At 35.1% G+C, this 17,048-nt stretch overlaps 2 protein-coding genes across 4 annotated transcripts in view; one reads left to right on the top strand and one right to left on the bottom strand.

The window, feature by feature from the left end:
* VGAT (vesicular GABA transporter) overlaps positions 1-17,048 on the bottom strand; it is a 148,738-nt gene that overhangs the window by 86,079 nt on the left and 45,611 nt on the right. The gene's annotated exons all lie outside the window — the stretch shown is intronic.
* Positions 12,716-17,048, top strand: part of LOC150107540 (tetraspanin-9-like) — a 176,910-nt gene continuing 172,577 nt past the window's right edge. The window contains exon 1 of the mRNA XM_090391943.1: positions 12,716-12,983. Coding sequence (XP_090248069.1) covers positions 12,924-12,983 — 60 coding nt within the window. The 5' untranslated portion in view covers positions 12,716-12,923. The remainder of the gene's footprint in view (positions 12,984-17,048) is intronic.

The raw sequence follows: 17,048 nt of genomic DNA on the forward strand, positions 1-17,048 counted from the left end.
GATTGAACTGCCCAATCAGTCTCCAAAAGCTAGGGTTAAAAGGCCTCGCCTACTCCTTATAAGGGAATAAAGGGCGTTAGCTTATTATTATTATTATTATTATCGAGATTTTAGATATTATCAAAGCTGTAGTGGAGTAATGCTTTTTTTCCCATTTCCTTTTCTCTTTAACTCTAGAATTAAAACTGGAATGTCTTTTGCTAGAAGAAAATGTCCCATAAAAGAATAGAGAATCTTCAACACTGATAGAAGTAGATATTCTAGCAATTTTAGTTATTTCTGTTGTGTATATTTTGTTAATTAAAAAAGAAGAGTTGAATGGATTTGTAGTTAGTTGGATAAAGTCGTTGTTATAGAAAGAATCAAGCACCATAATGGAATCTATACTTCTATATTAGTTACCAAGTTTGATGAAAACATATCTCTATATGCAGTGTGTACCACTGGACAGAAAAACTGTCGGTTTGGTGAAGTTGGACAGTAACATTTGGGCGAATATGTTATTGTCCACTTTGTACGAAACACAATCAAATGGATTAAAAATATCTAGAACCATTTCAGTTTCTTAATTTATTTTTCTCTTTATCCAAAAAGTTGGAGATATAGGCAAAAAGATTCCGATTTAGATTCTCAGTGGCAGAATCCATATATAAGTCAGTATTTATTATCTCTGTTAATAGATTTCTTCATAATCATCATCATCATCATTATTATTATTATTATTAGAAGAGGAAGAAGGAGCTGTTTAATCATCGTGGAGAGAGAGAGCAATAGGTCTGGCATTAGATGGGAATGATTTCTTTCTCTTTTCAGAAGAAGGAAGATGTAGGCTAATTTCCAGGTTATAGGATGAAAACTAGAAAAAAGAGTGTGAATATTTAATACAAAGCAGGAATGAAATTAAAAGGGTAAATTTCCCAGATAACTGGATAACGGCTATGGCCCAGTATGTCTAAAAGCTCTTATAGAGTTTCTTTTCGTCATAGATAGGATTTGAATCCAGTCGAAGGACAGATATGTTCTCCTTTTATTGTGCTATGGAAACGCGATCAAAAAAATTAAAATCGATAACGAGATACGTTCTTTCTAGATGTTGAACTGAAGGACTTTTACTAGGGATTCCCTTTCCCCTCAGATGATTTCGAAGTCTTTGTTGATCTCTCTCTCTCTCTCTCTCTCTGCAGTCCACCAGGAGGCTCGGATTTTTAACTCTGAAACTCGGAAAAAAATTGACTACAGCAGAACTCACTCTATTTCAGCCAAACAAGTTTTAAATAAGAGATGGTAGTGATTTGCCATATTCTGTTCCTGATATTTCAAAATTGCTGGGTAGAAGAAAGACATGGTGTCACTGATTCTAAAAAGTTAGGTTATACCAAAAAGAGTTTGCTTTATTTCTTTAGAAATATCAAGTGTTAATGGATTTTTTGCATCTTATTGAGCACTAGTACTAAAACTGTCCTTGAATTTTCTCTTGATAATTTACGAGGTATGCTAAATTAAAAAAAAAAATGCACTAATGCCTTTTATTCTCTATATAGACATGGCCGTTTTAGTCCTAATGCTTGGAGACTAAGGAGCAGGGCCGGTCATCTCGGGGGTGCGATGGCTGCAATGCACCTGGGTCCCGCGATCGAGTGAGCACAGTCGGTACACATTTGCGGAAACATATTATATTTCGAATGTTTTGTTTTCCTGTGCCAAAATCATTTGCGCATAAGAGGTTTTACAATACGTTTATTTCGAATCCTTTAATTTTTACCTTTGAAAAATATTTCAGGGCCACAAAAGGTTTCTTACACCCAGGCCCCTTTATAGAGAAGGTCGGTCCTGCTAAGGAGGGTGGAGTTAAATCTCCACAGGTAGCCAATCACAGATAGCTGGCCCAAGACTATCACTAATGATAAATGGCATCAGTGCCGTAACGAGGGCGTGGCGAAAGAGGCGCCCGCCTCGGGTGCAACTAGGTTTGGGGCGCAAAACGTAAAAAATAAAAATAAATAAATAGATATATAAAAGTCCGCTATTTTATATTGTATTTTTAAATTTCGGCAATACACTGCAACTCATTTTGATGAGGTTAATAGTAAGTATTTAACATATCATTTAGTAAAATTTAACTTGTTATATTTAAATTTTTCAAAATTTTTGTCATTTTTGGGTTGGGGGGATAAGTTAGACACTTGCCACAGGCACTTCATACCCTCGTTACTGTACTGAATGGCATCCAATGAAGAGAGGTAGGCAAGTGCTGCCATTAGGTGATCTCTAACCCTGACAGTATATTATTTATCTGAAACAGTGCGGGTTCTACGATCGATTTTTTTTAGTTTACTGGATGAAAAACCAGCGTTTCTGGTATAAAAAACCTGCTTCTCAGTGCTAGAGAATGGCTAGCTCAAGAACTGGTCAAACAGAAAAAGATCTTCCAGTCAGTGACTAGATACGAACAGAGAACGGCTTTCTTCAGTTGGCCTAAAGCTATGGACATACACACCACTTCCACAAGGCTGCAAGCCTGTTTTAATTTCGAAATGTTTGGTTGGAAGATGATATTTTTAAAAGAATGTGTTGAATGCATCCAGTTACTAATATATAAGTCCCGTCGCTTATTAAGACCTTTACTCATCATAAACAACATTAAACTTACAAAATCAACCAATGATAATGTTCGTCATATTTTCTTTGTCTTGATTTGCTTTTTCTAGTTTTAACGCTTGCAGTGCAGTCCAAGATCTTTCCTTTTTATCTTTTTTAACTGTATTTGATTATAAGAAATGTACTGTTTCATATTGTCCTACAAGATAGATAATAAAATAAAACCGGAATCCTATCCTCAAATGCTTTTTATTCCCCAAAGATAGTAAGCAGAGCTCGCTTTTAGACATTCCTCACTTTTAGAAATTGATGAGGAAACGAGCCTCCATCTTTAGCCATCTCTAAATGTGAACTCCATGGCTGGCAATGATTTCAGAAGCATTTGGAGAAAGCTGATGGCAGCTGCTACCATCTCTTGATCCTAAACTCTAAGAATTGTATTGTTGTCTGTAAACATCTCCAATGTAATCTCACCAACTTCCCAACGTCTAAGGCTCGAAGTTAAGAACACTGCCAGAATACACATAATATCACTGTCCTTTAAATAAACAAACAAAAGATGTATATGTTTGCATGAGAGAGAGAGAGAGAGGAGAGAGAAATAGATGGTAGTAGCAGTAGTAGCAGCAGCAGTACTCAAAATGATGTTGATTTTCAACATCATTTTGAGTACTGCTCAATCCCGCACAAGGGTGGTTAATAAGGATTAACCACCCTTGTGCGGGGGGGGATTTCCATACATTCTGTGCTGATATCCCATCCGTCCCTATTACGGAATTCTTATTCAGTTTGTGCAATAACTGTAGTACCTCCTCGTACAACCGAGTTTCTTCATTCGTTGAAGAGGACAATGTTGTACATACCAGGTTGATAGCTTTTAGCAAAATGGGCACTCTTCTGCAAAATTGAAAAATTGAAAAACCTCTTCTGCATTTGTCACCCTCGTATTATGTGTATTCAGTAGAGTTATCATTTCATAGTCATTCTTTCTTTTACTTGCAACATAATGATAGAATTCTTCGAGGTTGTCTTTAGCTTACAGAGTCAGCTTCTTGTCATACTCAGCTTTCGGTACAGCAGTTGCCACTCTTCTAACCTGCTTCTTGTAATTTTTATAATGGACATCATCCTTACGCATATGGTATTCCTTCCACATCACCCTATTCTTGCGAATGTCTTTGCTTGATAAGATTACACATCCATTTCACTCCTGCTCTATTTATTCTTCGAACTCAAGAAATGCATTCATTCCGATATTGCATCATTTAAATATTTTTAAACTTCTCATGCTCTGTCGATATTCTTCTCATCTAACAACTGCTATCTTGGCGCAGAATCCAGCATACTCCTCAGCATGGCCGCTGCAAGTAGGTGTGCAAGTTGTGCGCCGCACAAAGGTGTCATAAAGGGAGGGGGAGGGATAAAATTAAGTTTTAAAAATCAATTCTCCGTGCCGAACACCGTCCATATGTGTTCGTTTATGTCAGATTTCACTTCTTCTGAAACAAGTGCTGTACATCAATTCAGAGAAACAGTACATTTCGTGCAATCTGAAACTATTAACGCCGCTCTTGCGCATATTGTTTCTGTACTGTTGCGTTTATCGTGATCGGCGGAGCTCTCTGTTGTTGCAAAAGTTTCGTCCGATTTTCGAGAACGGTAAGTAAAAAATATACAATTTTTTTTTTCGTTTTGATAAATCAATTTTAACATTTATAATTTTTTAAAAACTCTTTGTAATTTTTATCAAGGGACGGCAAAATTTATCAAGGAGGCACCAATTTTTTTTTTTTTTTTTTTTTTGCACAAAGGCGCCTTACATGGCAGCGGTATTACTGCTCCTCAGATGGTCATAATTTCTTGCTTTAGCTAGTTTAGCATGTAATCTTTTTTTTTTTTTTGAATAAACTTAGCCACTTCCCGAGTCAGTACGACATAAGAACTAGAGTCAGAATAATTACGTCTTTAACTAAAATCCGCTCTGACACTATAATCAGATCTAACACTTTTCGACGTCGAGTTCCTTCTGTCACATGCTGCCCTAGGAAGTTGTCTTGCAGCTCCATAAATTCAGTTTCATTCTTCTCATGCGATTTTACAGCTATCCAATCAACGTTCAGATAATTAAAGTCTTCAATTATGATTACTCGTTTCTTCATCCATCATCGTTATTTGGTCATGCATTTCTTTGTCACTGTCATCTGGATCCAGTAAAGCTTTAACAACACTTCACTATTTACTTGGTCTTGTTAGATACTACCTCACACTAGATGGCATAAAACTCACTGTTACATGAAAAACTGATGGGCGATAGATGGCGCTGGTGTTGGTAGTAGTAGTAGTAGTGCTGTGGTGTATGGGTGGAGAATTAAGTAGCTGAGGAGACGGAAGGATGTGTGTAGCGGAGTAGAATGATGTGTCCTCCCGCGATGAGTCTTTGGAGGTGTCACACAATAATAATAACTATTACTAGTATTGCAATTATAATAAGTCTCCACGCTAACTGGATTCAAGTCATCTAATATCATTAGCACACACCTTTTCCTTTCCTATCCTGTCTATATTCCTAAAAATACTGTACTCTTTACACTCGATATCAGTAATATAGTCATAGTGGCATGAAATACCATAGGATGGTGTGTGAATATCAAACAACACTCCCTAACATTATACCACCAGACATAAGGAGAAAAGCTGCCGCTAACAGAGAGTGGATAGTATGGGAAATAACACTTACCCATCCACGAGGACCTCCAAAATCTACCACCTATTCAATTAAAGTCCTGCGACCCGATCTGGAAAATTCATCAACCAGATACATATTCTCCTGAAACTGAATGGAAAAATCGCTGGCTTACTTCAATTATTATTATTATTATTATTATTATAAGGGTATTTACTCGGATTGTAGACATTTTTATATTAGAATTTTACTGACTGGAAACACCGAGGTAAGACAAAAACTTTAATTAGAATACAACTAGTTTCGTCGGAATGCCGACTTCATACTATCAGGTGTACATATTATCACAAAAAAAAAAAAAAAAAAAACTAGCAAGATAAAACTAGTTGTGTTCTAATTAAAGTTTTTGTCTTACCTCGGTGTTTCTAGTCAGTAAAATTCTAATGTATATATATATATAAAACCCAACCAATACGAAATGTATGTACATTAATATCGTGGATGCGCCAAGGTTTTTTTTCCTATTTTTAATAATATTTGTGATTTTTTTTTGTATTTTTTAATTAATTTTTTTACCTGGCCTGGAAACTCTGCTCCAGAAATCAAACATGAAACTTTTTTAAGCTGTTTCGATCGTCCAATCCAATAAGCAGGATGGTGCTCTCACACCGGTCGATTAAAGAAGTAATTCTAAAATCATCAGTAGCAATATGTAATACATTTTAGCAATATTATATTTAAAAAAATGTGCATTCCTCCCTCTTGCATCACTGGATTCTTTAACTGCAATAATGCCACAAGGATGATTTTCATAATGGTTTGAGAATACCTAGGATGGTGTGTCATGAATGTGTGAAATGATTTTCAACGGACGGTATGAAAACATCACTCTGTGCATAGCCAACATGCAGTGAGATTTGAGCCCACAGCATATTGGCTATGTGAATGGAGAAGCTACCAATGGTGGCCGGTGAAAATTTTAAGTGGGGGTGCTGCATATCCAAAAAATAAAAAATAAATAAAATAAAATAAATTATTTTTTTCTTTTCTAATCAGTAACCATTTTATTAAAAAATAAATTTAAATATTAAAAATTGCTTTATCAAAAATATTTCACCCTCACTACGAACAAACACCAATAATAAAAGTTTCGTATCTCACAGAAATAACGCGCGCATGCATACAATTTATCTGTAAGCGACACTGCCCAAATGGGCAGTGTTGGAATCCCTTGTAACGTACAATGACAAGCGTAAACGAATATAGGCGAGTCTAGCTGCAATTAGCGCGATAATTCTCGCACTGCGTTAGAACGCAGTGCATTTGTTTCATGTAACGATAATTAAAAAAATATAATTCATTGCATATTTTCAACAGTGACACTCGTCATAATTCAACCTTGCATCTGTAATAAATAAATAATTATATGTTATTTTAACAAAATAAAATGAGATTTACAAAAAATAGTTCACCCCACCACGAGCACGCACCAATAATAAAAGTTTCGTATCTCTCACAGAAATAACGCGCGCAAGAATACGATACACTGCCCAAACGAGCAGTGTCGGAATCACTTGTAACGTGCAATGAGAAGCGCAAACGAATTATCGGCGAGCCTAGCTGCAATTGGCCGAATGTGATAATTCCGACACTGCGTTAGATCGCAGTGCATTTGTTTCGTAATCTAAAGCGTTAATCGAACAATTCCAATCAATGTTGAAACATAAGCCGTAACCTTTAACATGTTGTATTGCATTTATATAATGTTGTAAGCATTGTTATTATTATTATTTATAAACACAAACAAAATTTAATTTTTTCATTTTTTCCTTGGGGGTGCTGCAGCGTCACAGTGCTTATGTACGAACCGCCACTGGAAGCTACCCACTGATCCGAAACCGAACGTCGGAACGTCAAGTAAGGACGAGACCATATATGCCTTTCTTCCCCACAGAAGACTACATTTCTTCGTTACGGAAAAATGACGGATATTTTGAAGGAGGGAATGAAGGCAAAATTGGCAAAAATGGTGTTCAGGTAATTTGTAACACGCATGAGTGCGCGTATACACAAAACAGTTTCCAGAAGTTAGTGCTGAAAGAGTTCTGTCTGCTTACCCCTTTAGGGGAATAAAAGGCAGTACAGGTAACCCTCGTACAGTGCGGTACTTATACAGCGCGTTTCGATATAACGCGGTCTACGAATTGTATAAACCCTTTATCTTTTCATATATTTTTCACCCCGCGAATTAAAAATCAAATTTTAAGTTCGTTAAATTTGCATCTGCCTGTATCGCGCATGTAGTTATAAGTAGCGAATTTATATTAGGGGAAATACCCTTTAGCACGCATGTACGTCAATTGTTTACCGTATAAAGTGCTTTTTTTATGTAAAAAATTTATTTTTATAGTAATGGCCACTTAGAGGGCTTTTGCGATTTGGTTGAAAACGAAATCAGTGAATTAATTGATGGGGAAATAGATTTGAATGAGGAGGAACTGGTACAATTAATAGATGACGACGAACCAAATGGCAGAGAAAGTTCTCTCGAAGATTCTGATTGTGATGAATCCGTTAAAGAATTCAGCTTAAAGAAATTAGCAGAAGGATTGGACTTGGCAAGAAAGTTAGGAAGTTATTTTACGGATAATGATCCCTCAGTGGAGGGCTCCGGAAAATTCACGAGACAATTGGATATTTGTTTAGCTCCATATTATGAACTTAATAAAAAATTGCAGTAAGCAAGGTCTTATTACTGTCTTCTTGATAACTAAACCAGCCGAAGTATGCAATGAGATTTCAAGTGATGAAGACGTCCGGCCACTCGTAAATAAAGAACATCAATGAAATGTTCGTTTTCAATTAATTAATTCGATTAAAATATGCACTTTATTTTATTTTGTATAAAACATTTATGCATTATGTGTAATGAAGCTCACGTACAATTTGCATTTTTATAAGTTTATACTATGCATTTTGTTTCATAATTTATGTTTTCTTAACTTATATGAATTACCTGAATTAAATAAAAATGTTTTTGTTGGATATGTCATTGTTGTTTATACAATTAAAAAAAAAAAAAATTTCGGAACATAACCCTACTTTATCTGTGTGATCTGAGTCTCGCATAACGCGATTTATATAACGCGGCATTTCTGTGGAACCTAACATCCGTATTATACGAGGGTTACCTGTATGCGATTTATTTATTTAATTTGATTTTTACCCCCATACACTCGCGCGTGTTGAAGTTTAGAAGTACGGCAAATAATTCTGATACAACAACAGAAAAACAATAGAACGAAAATACGTATGAAATGTTCATAAACATTCTGCTGCTAAAGTTCTGTATAATCGTATACGTGGAAAGGTGCGCATATCCAACTGGGATCTCATCAGTGAAATTTAATAAACCAGTTATGCATGTATTAGACGTTGGAGTAAACTAATTGATCTCGTTGAATGAAACTATAAATAAATAAATACTGTAGTGTTCATTAAGAAATGTAGTTTCTTACATTATTCTTAGGCCTTAATCAATCACATAAACCAAAATCCATAGATTAGTAGCGAAATGTACACTGTATATTAGAGGTGACATCAACAGTAATACACTTGGTCGTCGACTTACGACCGACTTCCGTTCTGGCTGACAGGTCGTAAGTCGATCTGGTCGTATGTCGACCATATATTTATTAACAGTATTCTTTAACCTTTCTAATATTTTTATCATCTTTATAATTTATTTTTATAATCTTTTAAATTTATAATTATGTATATTGTACATAATGTGAAAAATAATACTGTACATACTGTACTGTAAACACAAAAATACGATCTAAAATTAATGTAAAAATTAATACAAATGAAATTTACAAAATCAATTTTTAATCTTTTGCTTGTGCTGGGTTGTGGATCGTCAGGGTCATGTTCTTGGGTTGAGGTAGGAGATGTTCTCTTGATGAGGAACATGCTGAGCTTTGTTTGAACAGTTTGTTTCTTTTTTTTTTCTTCATATATCTCACGATAACAACGCACAGCATCTTGAATGATACGTTCAACCTTTGTGAATCGTTCAACATTAGGGCCCATTGCTTCAAAACTGGCGAGAGAGCTTTATTCAGTTGCGAAAAAGAATCTGATAAACTCTTTGCAGTGAATTTCTTTTCTGGCTCCTCTTCTTCTTTCTCTTCTTCCTGTCTCGCTTTTTCTTCTGACACTCTCTGTGCTTCCAATTCAATCAACTCTTCATCCGAAAGTTCTTTTATTTCACAATCTAGCAACTCCTCTACGTCTTCTATTTCACATTCTAATTTAAGATTTTTTACAAATTTAACTATTTTTTCTGTAATCACTTCCAGTTCCTCTCCTTTTTCAAATCCTTCAAATGTATTCGCATAACATTTTAGACACTTTTTCCAAATTCCCGACATACAATTCTTTGTTACACATTCCCATGCGGTAGAAATATTCTTGATACACTGAAGAATGTTGTACTGCTTCCAAATGTATCGCAAAGATAAATCAGCATCAGAATCTATCGCTTCGATGGCTTGTGTGAATGTCGTTCTGAGGTAGCGAGCCTTGAATGCTGAAATAGCACCGTGATCCATGGGTTGAATGAGAGCGGTCGTGTTAGTTAGTATAAAAATCACTCTAACATCATGTTGAAGGTCGTCCAGATGAGGAGGGTGGCTAGAGGCATTGTCCATAATCAATAAAATCTTGAAAGGGATACCTCTCTCCGCAGAGAGGTATCCCTTTCAAGATTTTCACGAGCCTAGGGAACAAAGCAGTTCATGAACCAGTCTTCGAACAGTGCTTGAGTCATCCAAGCTTTAGGGTTTGAACGGTAGTAAACGGGCAGTGCGTGCTTGTCGATGTGCTTAAATGCACGACGGTTTTCTGAACGATAAATGAGAAAAGGCTTCAGCTTAAAACCCGCGGCATTCCCACCAAGCAATAAAGTCAACCGATCCTTAAAAGCTTTGAATCCTGGCATCCTTTTTGCTTCTTGGTATATGTACGTACAATTAGGCATGCGTTTCCATTGCAAGCCAGTTTCATCTACGTTAAATATTTGTTCCGGTAGATAACCTTCTTCTTTGATTAAAGAGTCGAAACTATCAACGAATTTTTGGGCTTCATCTGCACTTCCTGCTTCTCCTGTGACACGTACATTATGCAAAGCAAATCTTTTTTTAAAACGCTTAAACCATCCAGTACTAGCCTGAAAATCTTCCGCGTAATCGTCCCCTGCGCGTGATTTTAAACTCTGAAACAGACTTCTAGCCTTCGCTTGAACTGTGCAAAGGCTCATGGGTAAATTTTTCTGTATTAAATCTTCCATCCACATAAACAACAATTTCTCCATTTCATGGATGGGTCCCTGTCGTTGTTTGGTTAAAATTGTAGACTTCACGGTGCGGAACCTTTCACAGCTTCCCGAATTCTTTCTTTGTCCTTAACTATTGTCGATACCGTGGAATGTGATAACTTCAAGTCACGTGCTATGGTATTCACTTTCTTTCCGCCTTCATACTTCTGGATAGCTTTCATTTTAGTAAAATGAAAAATGATTTTACAATGATTGTAAAATGATTTTACACTCTAAATCAATATTTTCCTTGACTTCTTAGCTGGCGTATCTGTAGATGAAGGCATTTTCTTTTTACTAGACATTTTATGGGTAGTATTTCAGTAGAATTTTAATTAATACACGGCGCGCAACAAATGCTTGAAAGCGACTGAGTGTATGTGAGAGATAGTTATCGTACGCGGGTTATCGTACGATTACTATCGTATCCCATAGTTATCGTACGTGCAGCTGCCTGATTTATTATTAATTTATTCATTAATTTATTATTATTATTTTTTTTTTTTGTAGTCGTAAGTGCAGACGGTCGTAAGTCGACGACCAGGTATATATTCTTGTTTTGTTTCATGAAAAAATATTCTTTATTTTTGATAAAATTATACAGTTTAGTATAATTCAAAATTACTTAAAAATAAAATCCATTCCTTTAATTGTAATTAAAGAAATGGATTTACAATTTTTGGATAAAATTTTTGAATGTCCAAATATTCAAAAAGACGGAGTAAACACGATAAGCACTACGAACACTCTACTACTGGCGCAAATGGCATATAAACAACAGTGGAACTGCGCCACGGACAGTGCCTCATTACGCTAATAGCTCGCATCTCACTATGACGTGCATATGCTTGCGCCGTAGCAATATGACACTGTGGTAAGCACAGTCTTGCTAGCATCCTACGCCCTCCTAAGTGCTACAAGATGGATTTTATTATTTTTTATACAAAATAAGAGAATTGTATAGGATTGTTGATGATAAAATTAAATATTACAAGCAAATATAAATAAATTAATAAATATATTTATATATCGAGAAAAATTGGGGGTGCTGCAGTTCCGCAGTGCCTATGCACGAGTCGCCCCTGGCCTTGTGACTTGCCCATTTTATAACAAAACAGCTAAACAGCAACATTTTGGATTCAGTTGCTTCTCCTGGTTATTAAGAATCACGTGAACGTATTATCTGAATCACGAGCTGACTCGATGTTAAATATTTATTGAGAAATAAGCTAATTACTACAGAAGGTGTATAAATAAATGTCTTTGGCTGAAGGAAGTTGAAGAAAACAACTTCCTTCCCGTTAGCACATAATAAAACTATCACTATAAAAATACTCCCTTAAGTGACTTAATACTGATAGCCTCTGTAGAATAAAATTTTAAAAATATTTTCAGAAATTAAATAAATAAATAATAAAAACAGTGGCACATTTGTGAACGGCCTTCGCTCAGTTGGCTAGTACATGCTCTCAGGACCGATTAAAAAAACTCAGAGGTCGATAAAGCTTCCCAGAGTCAATCTCTGTTTAAAATATTATATTATCCAAGAATCCGTTTGAGTTTCATTTTAAAGAAGGTGCATAATAATATTGAAACAAAATCTTAGTCTCCGATACGTAAATGTTAAATTATAATCACTTTCAAATCTGAAATTATAATTTAATTTATAATAATTAAAGTTGTTAATGAATAATTAATAGTTATTCAGTTAGGAGGAAATGCTTCTAAATTCGAGGTCGAAACTTGTGGCAGTGTTTAATTTTTCCTCCTATTGGTTGACGATGGTCATGTGATACTTTAGTCTTGATCTTCTCTGCTTGCTTTGGGGAGAAAAATGAACAATAGCTCCCCCTCTCGGATGTATAGTGTAGCTAAATTGTTTCATATCCTCTTTAGTAACTATATAAGTCCTGTATATAATTCGAGGAAATGACCTCTTAGCTGCACTTTTGCTTCTAACTTTCAAGGCGCATGCGTATTGGATGTGTTTTCGTTCAAGAAGCGGCCTCTATCTGGTGTGTTGCTTCTGCATAGTGTGGGCACAACTCCGTAGAGACGATAACGCTGTCAGCGAATGAAACGATAGTACATGCGATAAGGGAAACGGCACAGTGCCGTCGACTTACAGTAAGTCGGTTATTAGCATTTCAATCGTGCTACTAAGAAAGCTACGTTTTCAGCCTGTCAAAGACTACTACGACAACAAATGCCATAAAAATTCGAGGAAATTACAGCTTGAACCTATTGGAAGAGACAATAACAGAAATGGGGAAGATGAGAGGATGCGCTCGTCATAGTGTTTGTTTCCTGTCCTTCGTGACGTGGGTGAGTGTTTTTTTTTTTTTTTTTTAAACGGCTGATCAGACAGTAGGAGTATATGTGTGTGTTAAAAAGAATTACCTCATAAGTAACCCACGTTAATTGTTAATAGGGTGGATGCTGGTGAACGGCTTTTAAAATTCGTGTGTCTACACCTTTCTGCACTCTTCAAGGCTGTTTTCTCCGACATCCTTGACGTATAGACCAGGTCTAGTTTATATCAGCTGTTCTAAGAGCAACAAGTTGATCGGGGTTATTTCTTTTTTCCCCGTGTTGCTAGCCGGTAGCATAATTTTCACATTAATATATTTCCCTCTGCACAAATCTCAGAATTTATAATTGAATTGTTTTTTTTTGTTTGAGGGGGGGGTAAACATTCTTTTATAAATCATTGTAGAAATATTCAAGGGCGTTTTCATTCATATTATTCATAAAATTCGGTTGAATGTGTTAAGTTACCAATCGGTCATTTTACTGAATTTTTAAAAATGATTTTAAAAAAAATACTTTACAAATATTACACATGAAGTATTATTGTTAATATTACGTAGTTATTAAAATTTTAATATCATAGACACATAAAATTAATATGTAAAGGATAAATTCTAAATAGGTACATTTTTACAGTATTCATTTGATTTTTTTTCTGTTGGAATTTTTGTGTTCAGTGATCGATTATCATTACTTATTATTTTTAATGTGATTGTTATTACGTGACTCATCGTAGGAGGATACTCTACACCACACATCCAACAGTCTACACCAGTGCTTCCCAAACTTATGGATGTAAAGGGCCCCCACCTTGCAAAAATTAAAATATTTCACGGGCCCCCCCCCCATCGAAAAAAAAGGACATATTATTATAATATTTATTGTATTTATATTCAATTGCAAAAATCACATGCAAATATTACATTTTTAGTATCTTACATACACATTTGATATGGCACATTTAGGCTTAAAACATTTAAAAAATGTTTTCATTATTTCACGCCCCCCCTCAGCAAAACTAATGCCCCCCCCCCAAGAGGGCCGCGGCCCACAGTTTGGGAAGCGCTGGTCTACACTACTTAACCCTCCATCAACAGTTATATGCTTGCCATATAATTAATCTCTTCATCCCCCTCCCATCGTTTTTGTTATTGTGAAAAGAACAATTATTAGCAACAGCAAAGTAAATTGTCTGAATAGTTTTCGTAGGGCAAAACTAATTTAAATCTTATCAGTAAAAACTAAAGGCTTTATTCATAGCAGGAACAAACTACGCCATCATAAAAAATAAAAAAAAAAAGGAGCCACAAATCAATAAATTTTTCAGAAAAAGAAATTTGATACTTTTAAATAGTGAACCAACAATGTGTTCACTGTTACTTAAATTGTTTTGTCTTTTTAAAAATTAAGTTTAGATATCTGGATCTGAAGAAACTGACCCACTTATTTACTCTTGCGCCTTCCACGATTTACAATCAAGTGAGCGACATTCTGAGACCAGTAGGGAACAATTGAATTGCGAAGACGATTTCAATGGGTACTGTGATTTAAAGAAAACTATAATTTGCTTTCAGTCGTTTTTTTTTTTTAAAAAAAAAAAAAAAAAAAAATTGATTTTAGATTATTTTTATCATAACTACATAAGGAATGATTCCTCTGTTCATTGAATTTGTAAAGTTAAACTTATCGGACTTCAAAACCTCATCATTCCGTGAACTTTAATCCTATATAGTTTTTGAATGAGGATTAGTTCGCTGAAAATTCAAGCCGAAAATTTGCAAAACTTTGTGGCAGAACTTTCTTTCAAGAAAAGTGGGTCGAAATATTTCCCATCGAATAGGAATACTAAATAGGATACGGACTATTCACTGAAAATATTTGAATGAAAAAAAAAAAAAACTTTACTGTTATAAATGTATGGTTAGAATATTTTATAAACACGGTGCTGTGTTAACTAACATTCCACTATCTGACGAAGTGAATCTTCTTACCCGGCATGGTTTGTATTTTATCCGATTTAAGCGATAACTGGAATTTTCTAGTATATTGGAATTCGATAAAATATACTGAAACTTACGGACACCCCTGGATATATGCATAGTGTGTGTGAGAGAGAGCGCGTGGAAACTTCGTTATACTCCTTTGTTTTCGCTACGGTCAGCGATTCAAGTAGCATGCTTCTGGCGCCGTAAGGTTTTGCGTTATCCTAAACTGAAAATAAATCCTATGAATTTTAATACGCTGCACATAGTGAGTGGATTATCATTGCCTTCAACCATTATCTTGAAGGTCTTAGGTAGTACTGATTCGATAAAATATTCACTTTTGCTTTATTCATTAATGTTAGCTGTTTTTTTTTTTTCGCAACTTACTTTTCACTTCAGTTTAGTTTAAATATAATTATTAAAAATAATAGTTTTAGGTAACATCTTTTTATTATATATTTTTCCTTTAATATGTAAAGTTTCTTGTAACAGCTTGCTTATAAGCACGTTGTAAAAAAAATACTGTACATAGTATATGTACATACGTCATATACTATGTACATTATTATTATTATTTTTTTTTTTAAAGAGGGAGGGTGGGCCAACCTAAAGTGAGCATTGATATGACTTTCACCCGGTAACTTTCGAAATGTACGCGTATTGGACGAAATAATAATGATAATAAAACATTATGTAGGCACCACCTCCCGAGTGTCGCTTGTCGAGGGAGGACCCAGGAATGTAATTTCTTGGTATCCATCATCTCATTAAAAACATTCAATGAAGATGCACTGCCAATTCATTTCATTCACTCATTACATGCCATGAAAAGAGCCTGGACATTCTTCCTGCAGGAAGAATGCTTCCAGGGATTATCCCCACGGCTGCCATCAGCTGCAAAATTTTATTTTATCTATGTTGTAAGAACCTTTTTGATTTGTATGTTTTTCTGTCATATCTCCTCTTCCTTCTATCTTTCAAACTTTGAAGACCACACTTCTTCAGTCATGTCCAACAAGCCATATATGATTGTTTGGTTAATGGGACAGTTTCCACTATTGTCTCATCTCCATGGAATCGAGGTGACCATATCTGAGCACAGTAATCTAGATATGGTCTTATGAAGATCCTAGGAATGACTTCGCTATTTTTTGAAGTTGGTGTTCTGTTCAAGATTGCAGTTATCTGTTGTGCCTTGCAATGTGGCCTCGAAACTTTAACTCACTCATTATTACCTCATAAATTTCTGGTTCAAAGCCACTTGCAGCAAATTTCCATTGCGATAATACTCGCTCTGCAATATCCTCAGTCCAAAATACATAACCTTGCACCTAGCAACCTTATAAATGATACTCATTAACATTCGGACATAGAATCAGTTCATTCGAGTCAGCCAACAATGATTTTATATCAGGAATTTTTCGTAAGTGTTTTTACTGTTTAAGAAAAGTATTTAGTGTCAGGAAAAATTAATTAACTTTAAAAATAAAACGTCAAAGATGAAATCGATTTAAATCTCATTCAAGTTATTCCCCATAATTTTCATGTTAGACGAATGGCTATTAAAAGGTCCTTTCCTTCAGATTTTAAAGATAAAACGTCATCCCATAAGGAAGATGAGCTAAGTGTTTCGGATAAAATGATATTTGATCACATGATCGTAAACACAAATTTCATAGAAAAATAAAATAAAATAAATAATAAAATAAAACATGTTTGGATTTGTCGATTTAACACCTAGAACTTAGTTACTAATTTCTGAATCGGCACTTTAGGTTGGTACTAGTGTGTTAAATATTAGTCAAAAGCAATGGCTAAAAGATGATTTCATTTTTAACAACGTAACTTGTAGAACTCATAATTTAAAGGCCTGTATTTATGAAACAAAATCTCCACTGACGTTGATGAAGAGGCCCTCCTGTAACTACTTTATTTGTAATCTGGATTTTCTTTTCTGGTGATGCTAAACACATAAAACACAGTAATGAAAACGCATTTAATATATTAACATTCGTGCAATATTTCTTGTACATACTCCATTCTGGCGGCTCCCTTTATTGAGGTTCCTTCCTCTTCACCACTGTGTATATAATCG

Source organism: Typopeltis vanoorti, chromosome 4 (assembly GCF_054136105.1).
Source record: "Typopeltis vanoorti isolate ZY-2024b chromosome 4, IOZ_Tvanoo_1.0, whole genome shotgun sequence".
In the NCBI taxonomy this organism is placed as follows: Eukaryota; Metazoa; Arthropoda; class Arachnida; order Uropygi; family Thelyphonidae; genus Typopeltis; species Typopeltis vanoorti.